At 35.7% G+C, this 16237-nt stretch overlaps 1 protein-coding gene across 4 annotated transcripts in view; it reads left to right on the forward strand.

The window, feature by feature from the left end:
• Window positions 1-16237, forward strand: part of NRG1 (neuregulin 1) — a gene marked incomplete at its 5' end in the record, with an annotated part of 167354 nt that overhangs the window by 53508 nt on the left and 97609 nt on the right. For 2 of the 4 annotated variants that reach the window (XM_081943213.1, XM_081943214.1), the window contains 2 exons: window positions 12320-12370; window positions 13978-14028. The exons of 1 other annotated variant lie outside the window; for it this stretch is intronic. In XM_081943213.1, coding sequence (XP_081799339.1) covers window positions 12320-12370; window positions 13978-14028 — 102 coding nt within the window. The remainder of the gene's footprint in view (window positions 1-12319; window positions 12371-13977; window positions 14029-16237) is intronic. One more of the 4 variants, XM_081943215.1, reaches the window with a different exon arrangement.

Here is a 16237-nt window from a genome sequence, read left to right on the forward strand (position 1 = left end):
TCAAAGGTTCATTTCCATGTGTAACACATATAAAAAAAAAATTCAGTCTGAGAGTTTCAGATCACAAATACTGAGGACGTAGTATGCTCTATTACCCTGAGTTGACAAAACTGTTCCAAGCCATTTGACACTCTGTGATAGAGTTGAACTCAATGAGTCCCTCTCGAGAGTACAAGCTCAGCCAATAAATAGGAGCTGTGGTGGCGCAATGGTTAGAATGCAGTATTGCAGTCTGACACTGTCCACTGCCAGGAGTTCGATCCTGATCAGCTCAAGGTTGACAGCTTTCCATCCTTCTGAGATTGTTGGGAGCAGTATACCGACTCTGTAAACTCCCCAGAGAGCGCTGTAAAACATTATGGAGTGGTTTATAAGTTTAAGTGTTATTGCTATGCTGTTGCTAAATAGATATATCCTTATTGTATCACATCTTGTATCTGTTGAACTTCATTTACCATCTCCAATCTACCATCAGCTAGATTCTTCTCCAGCTAGTCTGCATAGAGAGGTGTTTGGGGGGGGGGGGAATATAGAGTCTTTGGATGGCATATTTCACAGGCCTGACCTCCCCATAATCCTTGAAGCCTTATCTGATCATTCTCAAGAGGATGCAGCTGGTGAGATTCTTGTAACATGGGTGGCTAGCCATAAGGCTTCTGAGACTCTTCATGAGTGATTCTGGTTGCTTTGCCTGATACTCTTATATCTATTGAGTCTTCATTTTATTGGTTGGCCATGATGCTGTTTTATGGAGATATGATGTTGGCAATTCTTTCCCCAGCTCTTTTCAAACTTTTATACATTAATGAAATTGATAAAAAAACATTGAATCATCATCAAATCTACATGATTAGGTAGAACTTTATGGGAGTTAATTAGGCAGGAGCAGCTTCTCTATTCTGGTTAGACTGAAATTGTCTCCTTTAAAAAAATATAGAATTATTAGCATTAGGAACTTATAATCATCCTCTTCATTTTAGCCATTTTCTATCCACTGTAGGATGAAGGCCTTTTCTGTATGTTTCTAACCATTATGGTCCTGAGCTTTCTTTTGCCAATTGGGCCCACAATACCTGCTGATGTTGTCGATCCATCTTGTTTTAAGTCTCTTTTATGGATGCTTTTTATCAAGTGGGATCCATACTATGCCTGCCTTGGTCAACTTGCCATCAGTTCTTCTTGCTGTGTAACCAATCCATTTCAGTTCTTTTACTCTCTTGATGATATCGTATCGTTCATTCTCTAATCCATATGAAGTCTTTCTATCTTGTCTTGCAATGCCAAGCTCTCTCTCTCCCTCTCTCTCTTTCTCTCTCCATACATACATACATACACACACACACACACACACACACACACACACACACACACACACACACACATATATATATATATATATATATATATATATATATATATATATATATAGTTTAGAATAATAACTAGGGTATCCTTATTCAAAACTAGGTATTCAGATGGCTGAAAAATTGACAGATAGCTATGTAAAGAACAAAATTACAATAAAGTTTAAACTACATGAAAAAACATTACCAGTAAATTCTACTGTTATAATAGTGTTATACTGAAATACTAATTTATGAGTATGGAAGTAATGGATTAAACAGGTATTTCTTTTCAGCGTAACTGACCTAGTTCCCATCCATAAATGAATTGGTTGCCCATAAATCTGCACAGTTTCACACTTGAAATGGTTTTAGCAGTTTGAAGTGATATCCCAGACTCAGGACTCGGTCAGAGTACAAGGGTGAAGTAATGACTCAGATAAATGGACACATGTTTGTGCACCTAAGGATATTCCTGTATTCTCTTCCAACTAAAAGAATGGAGAAAAGATCACAGAAAGTATGAGAATTCTTATTGCAAGCCCTAAGTACAAGATATAAAATTCCAATCAAGTTTGCTAACCTATCCCTATAATGAAATTAAAGTGTGGTTCAAATGGAATTTTTCAAGTGCTGAGCGAGCACCGAGAATATTATATCTTCATAAAAAGAAACATAAGCACTGAGAAATGCAATTCAGCAAGTTTTTTCAGCAAGTTTTTGAAGGCAAAAATACCAAATAGCATACTAGATTGGCAACAGAAGGGGCTTTAATAAAATATAATTGATTTTCCAATGTTATATATCTTGTTCTTTGGTACAAAGAGCAAATGTATTACATCAAAATGATAAAAATAACAGGAGGGAGGGAGGGAGGGAGGGAGGGAAGGAAGGAAGGAAGGAAGGAAGGAAGGAAGGAAGGAAGGAAGGAAGGAAGGAAGGAAGGAAGGGCATTCTCTGTATAGGGCCTGGATGCATGATGGGAACAGTTATTGAGACCTGAGAACTATGCAATTATTTCCTATCATGACTCAGGTTTATTATACGTTTTCTGGGAAACATTCAGTAATAAAAATGCTTACATATCTGATAAATAATATATTAAAAGAAAGCTGTACAGAATTAATGGTTTTGTAGGCCCCAATTATATAGAACAAGAGTAGTTAAACTTTTTTTTTAAATCAAGGGCACATTGAGATTTGAAACGTTGAAATCCTGAAATGGCTGCCATGGGAAACTTCCCTACTTACAAAATGGTTGCCGTGGATAGGCATTGCTAATAACAAAGCACCCATTTATAAGATGATTGATTAGTGATGCTCTCTGTAATCTCAGTGGAGCATTTGCAGCATTTAATGGCTCTCCTCCAAGTGAACATGACAGCAGAAGCTGGTGATTTGTTTTGTAGTATGCTAAGTTTCCACTTAATTTCTTTTATAATTAAAAGAATCTTTAGAAAATATTGAGTCAAAGAAACACCCCAATGGGCCACGTTGAAAATACTAACCCACAATAGAAGGGTATCATATTGTCTGCCCCTGATATAAAGGCATGCTTTTATAAATACACATTGCTATGACGAAACAATAACACAACATATTGTTTTGTCATAGCAATGTGTATTTTTATTTTATTTTATTTGGAATTTGTTTGTAATTCTGTTCTGTTCTGCCCCATTAGCATGCTTCTGCTAGTTGTATCCTTCAACATCTTATCGGATCATTAAAACAATGGTTTTAAAATAATTCTAAATATATGAGCAAAGAAATAACTGCAATTATATTCACAGCATTTTAAAGATCAGCATGTGTATGAAGAAAATAGCAAAAAAAAAAAAAAATCCAATGAGATTATCCTGTTACAATCCCTGTTACAATCAGCTGTTATCTACCTTAAATATAATTGCTCATCTCAAGTGTTTTCTGAAAACTCTCCAAATAGCTATCTTGAATCAAATATTTATCTTGGATTATTTTGTAAGTGGCCAACTGAGGCAGCTTTCAAATTGTGCAAAACCTCTTAATAATCCCTCCCCTTTCATAAAACAATTCATCCCATATATCTATCCCTCTTCCCTGTCTTGGCTCTTTAGAAAAGATTGGAAATTGTAGAGTTCTATGATATTATATGGTACGTTTTCTAGATTGATGCTATGTTTTGGCGTTTTGTAAGCTGCTCAGAGCCTATGAGAACTGAACAACATCAAAACACTAAATAGCATGGATGATGTTACCAAGTTTGAGAATGAAACACCAGCAAGAAACCACCAAGCACAGAGAGAACCAAGGACTCCTCATTCCATCCCTGAGTTACAAATATTCTCTTCCATCAAAAACACTAAGTAACATTTTGTCTTCATTATAACTGACATGGTTTTAGAAATTGAATAGCTTCCTCAGATTCAGATGGTAAGAAAAGAGTCATTGTTTCCAACATAATAATAGTGAAAACTTTCCCAATTATTCCATACACATATCAATAAAATAGAAACATTAGACAATCTATAGGTTGACCAAGAACCTCCAGTATTGCCTTCTGGCATCAGCCTTCAAAGAAATACCAGAACTAGCCTAAAAAAGGCCTCTGTCCCAAGAAGGAACCCAGGGGAGAGGTGGGTGAATCCAAACCTGTTAAAGGTTTTAGCAGAAGAATAAGGACAAAATTATCTTTCTAAATTCTGATGTCACAGCAAAATAGATCTGGATAATCAACACAGTCCTGGTGAACAATCACTTAAATATGAGCCAGCAGTGTGCTGCAGCTGCCAAAAAAGCCAATGCAGTCCTATGCTGCATTAATAAAGGGATTAAAAATTAATCAGTGAAAACATTTGCCTCTAGAATTTGTGGGTGCTCTAACACTGGAGATTGTTAAGAAGAGATTGGACAACCATTTGTCTGAAATGGTATAGGGTCTCTTGCTTGAGCAAGGGGTTGGACTAGAAGACCTCCTACGTCCCTTTTCTGTAAATTTCCCAGCACAGGATTAATGGTCATGTTTCAGGGTATATGACAGCCAGTTTAGTCTAATGGTTAAGGCACCATGCTACAAAGCAGGAGACCATGAGTTTAAGTCCTGCCTTAGCCATGAAAGCCAGCAGGGTGACCTTTGGCCAGTCACTCTCTCACACAACACAGGTTGGTTGTTATGGAGAAATAAGAGAGGGAAGGTGCCTTGGATACATTTTTGAGTTGTAAAAATAATGAAAGTGGGATACAAATAAATAAATTTTAGGCATGAAAAAATTCTTGTTTTCAGCAGAACAGAAGCAGCTTGCAGGAAATACTGTAATGATTGACTTTAACAAGATTTTTCACCAAGTCTCCCATAGTGTCCTTATTAACCAAAAGGTCAGACACAGGCCTGACAAGTCAACTATTGGGTAGACTCTATAGGCTACATAAACAGAGGGATATAATTATTAATACCACTTGATAATGTCTTGGTAAGGCCACACTTGGAATACTGCACCCAGTTTTGGTCGATGTAAAACCACGATGTAAAAAAGATGTGGAGAGTCTAGACAGAGTGCAGAGAAGAGCAACAAAGATGATTAGGGGACTGGAGACTAAAACATATGAAGAACAGTTGCAGGAACTGGGTGTGTCTAGTTTAATGAAAAGAAGGACTAGGGGAGACATGATAGCAGTGTTCCAATATCTCAGGGGTTGCCACAAAGAAGAGGGAGTCAAGCTATCCTCCAAAGCACCTGAGGGCAGGACAAGAAGCAATGGATGGAAACTAATCAAGGAGAGGAGCAACCTAGAACTAAGGAGAAATTTCCTGACAGTTAGAACAATTAATCAGTGGAACGGAATTAATTGTGTGGATGCTCCAACACTGGAAGTTTTTAAGAAGATGTTGGATAACCATTTGTCTGAAGTGGTGTAGGGTTTCCTGCCTAAGCAGGGGGTTGGACTAGAAGACCTCCAAGGTCCCTTCCAACTCTGTTATTCTATTTGATTTGATTTGATTTGATTCAATTCTATAATTGATTCAAGGATTGTACTCAAGTAACAGTTATTTATGGTATTGAATTTATATTGAGAGATATTTTGAGTGGAATATCACAAGGGCTTGACTTTGCCACTGTTCAACATTGTTATAAATAATATGGGTAAGACCCGTGAGGAAACACCAAATCTGCAGACAATGCAAAACTAAGAGGAATGGCTAATATATGGAAAGGGGGGGGGGGATAAAAAAGAGATTAGAACAATGTATAGAAACAGAAAGAAATCTGAAGTGATGCATTTAGATAAGAGAACTAAAAGAAGCATGTATAAAATGGAGAAAAATTGGTTAAAGAGCAGCACATCTGAGAAGGACTTGGGTGTACTTAATGGATCTCAAGGTCAAAGGTCCCGACAATGTTATTGGCAGTGTACAGAATGCTAATAACATCTTGAGGAACATTGAGAGGAGCAAAGAGCTCACATTGTGGAATGTTTATATTCTGGTCCATTTGGAGTATTGTATTGAGTCCTGCACACCTCTGTTTAAAATGGACATCAATAAACTGAATGCTTAATTTCATTTGTTCCAAAGGGTAAGACTAATAGGATGCAATTTCAAGGATATAGATACAGATTAGACCTTAAAAAGAACTTCTTGACAGTGAGAGCTGTCAATTAGTGGAGCAATTATTGGATGGAGTAGTTTCTTTTCCTTCAAGTAGGGATTCTCAGAGGCTAGATAGTTACCTATCAGGGATGGTGTAGAGAATTCTGCAATGTGCAGAGGTTGACTTGATTTCTTAGATGCCTTCCCACTGTACGATTCTGTGATTTTATGCTATTAAGCTGATATGACATTGGTTGAAGACATTAGCATATTTATGCAAGAGTCGGTTTTGAATGGGACTTATTTTTCCTCACTCAGTCACTTCTGGAATTCATTCCAGAAGAATTGTTATAACAATTAAGGAAGCAACTCAAACCCCATTGCCTTTGCAACAACTTTCCCATACAATATTGCTATCTCATTCAATGCTGCTCTCTCATGTCCTCTGTTTCTTTGTCCCCCTTCAAAACATTTCTACCAACAGACACTAGTCATCAAGCCCTATCTTAATAAAATGCATGATTCAATCAATTTCATTTTCCTGCACAAGTGGCAAGGCATTTTACTCTTGTTCACCATCAAATGTGATTGTCATGTAGTTCTTCTGTGGTAGCAATCCTGACACCGATGTTTTGTTTCAATTTTAGAAGGCTGAATACAGATTTGTAAACAATTTTCATTAACCATGTTTTCTTCTCTCATTAATGGTTATATTTTTGACTAAAGATCTAGTTTTGCTGCCTCAGTCAATCCCAAATAATAGAATAATTTAAAAACCAATTACTAAAACAATTCAAATATCACATTTTTGTATTTTAAGGCTATCTTTAAATTATTTGACCATTTTTTCCCCTATTGCTTTACTCTGAAAATGAAGTTCTCCTTGGGGAAAGTGTAATTGAGGTCAGAAAAGATGTGTGGAATTTCTCCAGGAGAAGGATATAAATAGCAAACAGGAGGAATTGGTTACATTTACTGTATGCAAATTTCTTTTTGCAAACTACTTTTGCCTTCACCTTCTTGTGTGAGCTTTGTGGAATGTTAAGTGTCTTATGCCCTAATGAAAGGTAACTGATAATATTTTGTAAAAATAAAAAACAACATTTTTGTCAGAGTTTGTTGCAGAAAAAATCAAGTCCAGAAAACACACAACAGATAACTGATTCAGCTGGATTCATTAACTTCTTTATATACATAATAACAGATGAATACATGTACAATACCAATAGTAGATTCTTTCAACATGGTAGAAGTTACAAGCAGAACACAAGCAGGAGAGAACAGTTAGTTTCATCTCAGAGTTCAGAGCAGACATAGTTTCATTTCCAGCACAGAGCTTAATACAGACAAGACTAGTTTAAATTGTCAGCACAGCACAGAGCTGCAGGGCTAAATCACACCCAGGCTCCAATCTATTTCAGCTCCCATTGGCTGATCTGTTGACATGCCTATTCATTGGCTGACCTTGTTATCATGTCTCTCCCAGTTATGAATATTCTAACAATTTTCAGATAGGTATGTCAAACATAACAGAATATTTTATTTAGACTTTCAAAAAATTAGTTTAAAAAAAAAAAGAAATCCTGCCTGTCGTAGACATACATACATGCCCAACGGCATGCCCAGCCATTTATATTTTATTGGAGAGAAATATGACCTTTCCCCAGATGTTTCTTTATTTTCAATGGACTTCTGTTACATCTAGTTGGATGCTTCTTTCTTCCTTCCAATATTAAGACTTCATAAGCGTGATCATGAATTTGTGTTAATGGGCATACCCATGGAAAGCACATTGTCTCTCCTAAACTGCTTGGGAGAAAAATATATTGACAGGAAGGCAATAGAAATAATGCCATGATTTATATCACACCTGTTGCCACATATAAACTTTATTTCAATGCTAAGGAGAACCTCTAGAAATTCATTATATAACAGATGCCTGAATTGTTGTTATCTCACTTGTGTTAATTATATTGCAATTTTTAAAGTTGTTTTCTTCACACACTTTTGTTTTTAAATGGTTTGACAGCTTGTTTGGCTTTTTTTTAAAAAAATTAAAACTGCTAATTGTCATTTGAAATTAATAAATGCATTAGAATTCATAAACAGCAAATAACAGGAACCATCCGCTACTTGAGGATTTGAACAGACGGGAGCTGTTATGTTTTCAGGAGCCAAACTTCTAAGTTTCCAGTATGAACATAGAACTATTTTTTTCTCTTTTTCATCCCTCTTGACCAGCTTACATGTATGGTCTCCATAGATTGTGTTTAACTTTCAGGCAATGATTAACCCTTTCAGAATATGTTTATGTTTTCATTTTCATCTTTTTCTGGACAAAAATATATGTACATTCCTGCTACTTACCATTGTATCTGGAGGAGGAGGAGAAATATGGAGGAATATTTCTTATTTTCAGGGAGGTATATAGATTTTCATTGAAATATTGAAACATTGGTTTTCTTAGAAATATGTCATTACTCTTAATAAAGAGATTAAATAGGACAGTGACTTCATATTTTCTAAAGTTTGGCAAATGTTTAGATGGCAACTACAGTTCCTTTCAGAAATGTTACTACCATCTGCCATTTGCCTTTTGGCAAGCAATAAAACAAGCAGCACACTTTAAGTAATTTCTTCCTGTTTTCTGTTTATCTCATTCCCATTTTCCTGTATGATGCCAAAAGCTTATTTTTTTCCAACTATAAGGAAGTACAGTGTGATAATCTTCCTATCTCAGAACTTGGAACACTTTCGTGATATTAATAAATATTCTCTGCCTTTGTACCTACATAGATCTTCATATTAGCTCAAATGTTTGAATCATCTTTCCTTTTTAGTGATGGATCATAAATTATATGTTGGGGCCTATTAGTTCTCATCTCTCATACTTTCCCATCCACAATAGACCTCTTTTTCAAAATATCCCGGAGGAGTCCTTTACAAAACTTGGAGGAGGCTTTCTTACTGTGCTTCCAGATCAAACAAAATAAACCCCTCAGTTTTCCTAAGTTGCTTTTCCTATAATGCTTATTAGAAAAGGTTTTTGAAAATCTTTTCATTCTTACATTGTATCATATTATATTGGAAAGGCTGAACATTCTTGAGATATATATAGGGTACTTTTTCTTGTATATAATGTTTACCTTGCATACATTTATATTTAGACATTAATTGAGAAAAAAATCTCCATAAAATATCTAAAGATGCAGATCTAGTATGAATAATATTTAATATTCATTTATTACAACATTTTGGTGCTTATTTATACATTGATGCAATCAAGTATTTCAAATATTTTAAAGAGATATTTAGAACTGTATGATATATATCCTTGTCTAGTCTGGTTTTAAGTTAAAGATCTATGAGGAAAAAAAACAAGGTCTGCAGAACTGCTTATCAACAATAATGGCCTGAAGAGTTAGTCATTTTCTTTTGAAATCCTAATTTCTTGTCTTCCTCTGAAAACAAGATTTTATTATTATCCATGTTTGGATTGAATGATAATAAAATATCAGGATTTTTGTGTTGTGTATGAAAAAATAAGAATGAAATCTCTGCTTCATTTAATATTTAGTGAAAAGATTGCTTCTTTAAGAAGCAAAGTAGATAGTGCTTCAATTTAATTATGAGATTGTAACTCCACTGAAAGATTTTCCCTAAATTGTGATTAAAAAAGATAACCACTTAAGCAGCTAAAAGTAATGATATTCTGCTAAGAAGAGATATAAGGTTGCAATAACAAGTATTTTTTCCTTTAAAGCTCTTGAAAGATGATTTCTAAATTGTGTTCCTAAATCAATATTCTATATCAGTGACAATCTCCCATCATCCTTAAAGGATGTTCCTCAACCGCACTCAACGTGTAGTCCTCAATGGAACTGCATCTACATGGAGGGAAGTATGCACCAAGGCTCTGTTTTAGGCCCAGTACTCTACAACATCTTCATCAATGATTTGGATGAGGGAATAAATGGGGAACTCATCAAATTTGCAGATGACACCAAGCTGGCAGGAATAGCCAACACTCCAGAAGACAGGCTTAAGATACAGAAGGATCTTGACAAACTTGAACATTGGGCACTATCTAATAAAATGAAATTCAATGGTGAAAAGAGTAAGGTTCTACATTTAGGCAAGAAAACCAAAATGCACAGGTACAGTATAGGTGGTACCTTGCTCAATAGTAGTAACTGTGAGAGGGATCTTGGAGTCCTAGTGGACAACCATTTAAATATGAGCCAGCAGTGTGCAGCAGCTGCCAAAAAAGCCAACACAGTTCTAGGCTACATAAACAGAGGGATAGAATCAAGATCATGTGAAGTGTTAATACCACTTTATAATGCCTTGGTAAGGCCACACTTGGAATACTGCATTCAGTTCTGGTCACCACGATATAAAAAAGATGTGGAGACTCTAGAAAGAGTGCAGAGAAGAGCAACAAAGATGATTAGGGGACTGGAGACTAAAACATATGAAGAACGGTTGCAGGAACAGGGTAAGTCTAGTTTAATGAAAAGAAGGACTAGGGGAGACATGATTTCAGTGTTCCAGTATCTCAGGGGTTGCCACAAAGAAGAGGGAGTCAAACTATTCTCCAAGGCACCTGAGGGTAGAACAAGAAGCAATGGGTGGAAACTAATCAAGGAGAGAAGCAACTTAGAACTGAGGAGAAATTTCCTGACAGAACAATGAATCAGTGGAACAGCTTGCCTCCAGAAGTTGTGAATGCCCGAACACTGGAAGTCTTTAAGAAGATGTTGGATAGCTATTTGTCTGGAACGGTATAGGGTTTCCTGCCTAGGCAGGGGGTTGGACTAGAAGACCTCCAAGGTCCCTTCCAACTCTGCTATTGTATTGTATTGTATTAAGAATGTAGAACACATTGCAATTATTGGCATGAGAATGAATTCATGTCTCAGGTTTGCTGATGATTTAGTCCAAACTGTTTAAAAGCATTCCAGGCCATTAAGACTATTTGAGCATCCATTGAAGGTATACCATAGAATAGTCTCAAGCCATTATCTATTCCCAAACTAATACCTACTCCAGCACACCATCCACAGAGCTCCATTTTTCTTGGTATTCTTACTAGCCCTCATCCTGCAGATTCTGGTCCTCTAATCGAATGTAATAGGCTGGATTCCCAGGAGGGACAGAACGCACTCCAGAGGAATAAAAGACAGTCAGTCCACATACCTTGTGCGAGAGAAAAAGGATGAAGGGATACTAGGGTTTCTGGCTATATGGTAGATACATAAGTAGAGTGCTTCAGTTTGACAAGATTCTGCCCAAAGGTATAGAAATATATATATATATATATATATATATATATATATATATATATATATATATATATATATATATATATATATATATATATATATATATATATATATATATATATATATATATATATATATATATATATATATATATATATATATATATATATATATATATATATATATATATATATATATTAAAAATCAACATTTAATTATTTAAAAATCATTAAATTGCAAGAATCAATCTTTCTTGACTTTTGAGCCTGATGCAGATGCAGAATTTATATATGCCCATCTAAATCTGAGAAAGAGTAATAAAAAATGGTTAGAAATTACTTGATAGCTTCACCAATGGCTTCATACCAACATTAACTAGCAGATGGCCAACATGACAACATTCTGTAGCTTAATAATTATGGAACCAACAGAACTTTCCTATTATCAGTTTCGACAACTAATCAAACTGTCCTTTCATTCTTATTTCATTTGACTGCTATATTCTTGTTTCACATTGATGTGTGACACTATAATATCCTTAGAACTATAGTATTTATACATCAAGACACCCAGGTATACATACATACATACATACATACGCTGGTCTTGTTATATTCGGGTCTTTTCCCATGTAAGATTGAGATTGTCTTGGCAACGTTTCGGCGAGGTCTCACTCGCCAACCTCAGGCTGGTGTTTTCAACTTGAAGTGTGTGTGTGTGTGTGTGTGTGTGTGTACGTACGTATATATACACACACACACACACACACACACACACACACACATACACCGGTACTTTGCTCCACATACTGAATCAGAGATTCATAGGAACCTAGATCTTAGCCTATGTCACCCAAGGGAACTACTTATTCACTTCTTATATCATCTTTCAAAATTTTTCTATTTCCAAATAATCAAAAATACCAATAATTTAGAATAGCATTGCTATATCTGAGATATAGCATAGTGCTATATGTGAGGTTACTAGTAATACATTTTAATTATATTAAAACTTATAACCTATTTTTTTTCTTGTTCTTCCTGTGATTTCATCAGACCACCATCTTGCACACATGGCAGTTCACTGACATGTATAGCTGCTTCTGATTCCTGCTTTTGTTTTTTGCAGAACCCACGGGCATGATACCAGTTTTGACAAAAGGAGTAAATGCATCCTCACGTAAGTCAAGTTGTATAACTTGCCTCCCTAATGTTAATTCTACAGATTCAGGGTTTTTTTCCCTAGCCTTTCTCTGCATCATTATACTTTGGATAGAGTTTAGACATATCATAAGGGGGAGAGGGGAATGCAACTGGATCCTGGATCTACATTTATGAGTTGAATTCTCAACTGGAATTTAGTGCCTTTCTCATCTCTAAAAATGCCCTTACATTGTAAGTTGTAGCAGCCTACGTATTACAATTGCAACTTGCCAGGTATTCATCCTTCCTTTGTCTTCCTTGACAAGATACTTTCTTTTTTGGCATGAAATATTAATGCCTCTCATTTCCTCTAGTTTTGCATGCATCCTCTAACAAAATATCATTATTTAAAAAGAGCTGCTATTATATTTAGATCTTTTCCTTATCTTGCTTAGATTGCCTCCGTTCCACATCTTGGATTGTATTTACTTTTTAAAGCTTCCTTTTCGCAGAAATTAGTTTTTGAGAGAGGACCTACATTATTTACAGTGGGGCTACTTACATTTGGAGTTTATAAAACCTTCTCTTTGCAATGTCTGAAAGTTTCTACTCTGACGGCTGTCTTATATGCTCATATTGCATGCTGCTGCTTGTTCTGTTCATCTGTCACTTTTGTGGCACAGCAGAATAATGAATGCTGCATCTCTCTATTTTTTATGAGAGTCTCTTGTCTAACACTGCTAGTTCTGGAGTGGCAGCATTCCGAAACTAGAATGGAGCACGTGGTCTTCTGAATGCATGTTTTGAAATGTTACTGGCATGTGACTACTTTTTGCATTTCCTAAAGATCCTCTGTCTTGCCTTTCCCGTGCTTTAGTCTCCTGTATCAGACTGAAAATTCAGTCACTCCTGTTTTTATTTCTCTTTTCTTCAGCTGGTTATCATATCTGGACTTTGCCAACTTGTCAAGTGAATTTCATCCATTCAGATTTTTCTACATAATTTGAATTACCATTATAAAAGAAATGTTTGTTATCCAAGTTCCATTTTCAGATGTACAATTCAACCTGAAAAGGTGATTCCAGTGGATCATTTTTGAATCGGATACCCATAGTCTAATTATTTTAAATTTATCAACATTACATGCACCATTAAACTTCTTTCATTCTTTTGCATTTTGCTCCTAGTACAGATTTTTTTTCCAAAAGCAGTGCTGGTCATGAATTCTTTGCAGATGTTGAGTCATCTAAACATCTGAATTTTCTTATGTGACCCAGAATAATTAATCTAGTCAGAAATTATATTTATTTCTGGTACTATCAATGTAATAATATAATGGTCCTTCAGTTCAATACAGTGATATCCTACCATACTCCCACAAATGGTTACAAGCATTTTCCTTAATACTGCTAGTTTTCTGCCAAGAATAAGGAATGCTTTTAAGATTAATTTTGGCTTTAATGAATGATTCCCAATGTGATTAGGACCACATGTAATTTCTTTGTAGTTCCCTGCTATTCGAAGCTGCTTTTTCAACCGTTTTCCTCAAAGAATTTGACCTTCCTAGGAAGATAAATTTTAAATCCCGCTTCATGGATAGGACTTTTCCATCTCTATTACCATGTTGCTTTCTGTGTATTGCAGAACTCATAGACACGATTTCTGCCTCTACCGAAGGAACAAATGCATCTTCTAGTAAGTATATAGTACTACTAGCAGTCTTCATAAATCTACAGCCTACCTCTATTTGTTTCAGTAAATATACAAAATATATACTGATTCTTGGAATACAAAACGAATTGCAAAAATAGTCAGATTTTTTTAAACCACCTTCCCCAACTAATATCTTTCAGATATATTGTTTATTGCCACTCCCATATCATCCAAAATATCACCATAAAAATATCCATCATATCTTAACCTAAAACTCATTACATCTGGGAGGCACAAGATGCAGAAAGATTGCAAAAGGAATCACGCCATAAAAAGAAAAAGCAGTTTGCTTCCTTTTTTTTCCTTTTTCCCCCTTTCCTTTCTAGAAAGGTTTTTTTTCCCCGTAGCAGACTGTTTCATTAGGTTTTCTGCCAATACTTTTAAGCAGATTGTGGAAGCAGTAATTACTGGTGTTTCTGACTCCAGAATATGCAAATAATCCTACCCTTTAGATAACATTTTTACATATTTGGAGTGCACAGAATAATTGCATATTGGAAGAATGCCTATGTTGAAAAGGTGTTTTATTAAAAATATCACTTCTTCATTGCAGTCAAGAATCATGAGATTATGAAAGTTCTAAGGACACTTTCTTCCTTAACTATACTGTGCTTTGTGTGCTATGTTATGCTTCAAGAAGAAGTTCTTCGCTCATACTAATGTGTTTTGTTGAATGATCCTTTTGACTTCTTTGAAGAATATTAATAGTAATGCTAGCAATATTAAGATGACATTGTCACAGATAGATCAATGGATTTGAGCTGAGAAGATTGTGGATAATATCCAAAATAATAATAATGCAACATACTGTGTGATTTTGGCCCAATCATAAGACTCAGTGAGTAAGATTGTAGGGTCTAGTACCATGATGGTGAGCCTATGGCATGCAGAACCCTGTCTGTGGGCACGTGCACTGTCGCAAGCTGCTCTCCTGGTTTCCGGCACGCATGCTGGTCTTCGCGGGCACTGCAGCACCAAAAAACAGGCCAAAAATGGCCTGAAAAACAGCCAAAAAACAGGCCATTTTGGGGGCGTTTCTCAGGCTGAAAACGGCCTGAAAATGGTCCCCAAAACAGCCAAAAAATAGGCATGTGTGCACTGGCCAGCTGATCTTTGGGTTTCCAGTGCTCTGGAGCACACACATGCATGCACGTTCCGGTTTGGGCACTTGGTGCCAAAAAGGTCCGCCATCACTGGTCTAGTACATGGCTGTCAAACTCAATTGCGTCACATGACTTTTCGTGAAGTATGACCTTTTTTTTGCCTCTGTGGAACTGGGATGGACGTGACCTGCATGTGACACATTCAGCCCGCAGGCTGCCAGTTTGACACCTCTGGTCTAGTAAGGGTTGAAGGGTTTATTCCTATTACCCTGAAATTCTAAGATTATGTTCTAAGGATTTTCTGCAAGGCACAGACTTCTTTCTAATGACTTTGCAATGAATTAGGCACATGAATATGGTAAATCAGATAAATGTACTGTATGAAGAGTTTACCTGAGTGCAGTTCAGCTAGGTTTCACGTTAAAATAAATTTGAAGAGGTATTTTAGAGTGAAATAAGACCGAGCAGGAGATGAAAATTGGAATGATTAAAAAAAACAGAAGGTCTTTGGACAGATGAAACAGTTGGAGAAGGAAAGTTTTTTTGGAAGGAATATTGTGTGAAATAAGAAAATTGGAAAATAGGCTAGTGGAAATAATAATAAGACATTGGAACTGGATGCATAATAAGATGAGTCCTTAATAAGACAAAGGATCTTTTAGGATCTTTCATTTCTGTTGCAGCAAAAATTCTTTTAATGTAGATGTCTAGTTTTATAATTTTAAATATATGCATGTTTTCAGGAAGATATGAATATATTTTCTTATCTGAAGCTCACAATAAGCTGAAGTTAGCAAAAGTTACTAAAAAAATTCTTCAGATATATTCAACGAAAAGGGAAAGAAAAGCAACATGCCAGCTACTTGGTATGGGTATTGGATAGCAAATGATAACAAGGGGAAAAAATAGAAATGAACAATTCTCAACAATTCAGAAAGTCCAACCTTCTGATATGTATATTTTACATGAAGTTTTAAAGTGGTATAAAAACTATGATTCCAGTTCAAGCTCCATGTCAACATAGTCAAAGAACATCTGTCAATTTTAATGGGTTCAAATATCAAAGCCAGATAGATTCTAAAATTGGG

Source organism: Natrix helvetica, assembly GCF_964273705.1.
Source record: "Natrix helvetica genome assembly, chromosome: 2".
In the NCBI taxonomy this organism is placed as follows: Eukaryota; Metazoa; Chordata; class Lepidosauria; order Squamata; family Natricidae; genus Natrix; species Natrix helvetica.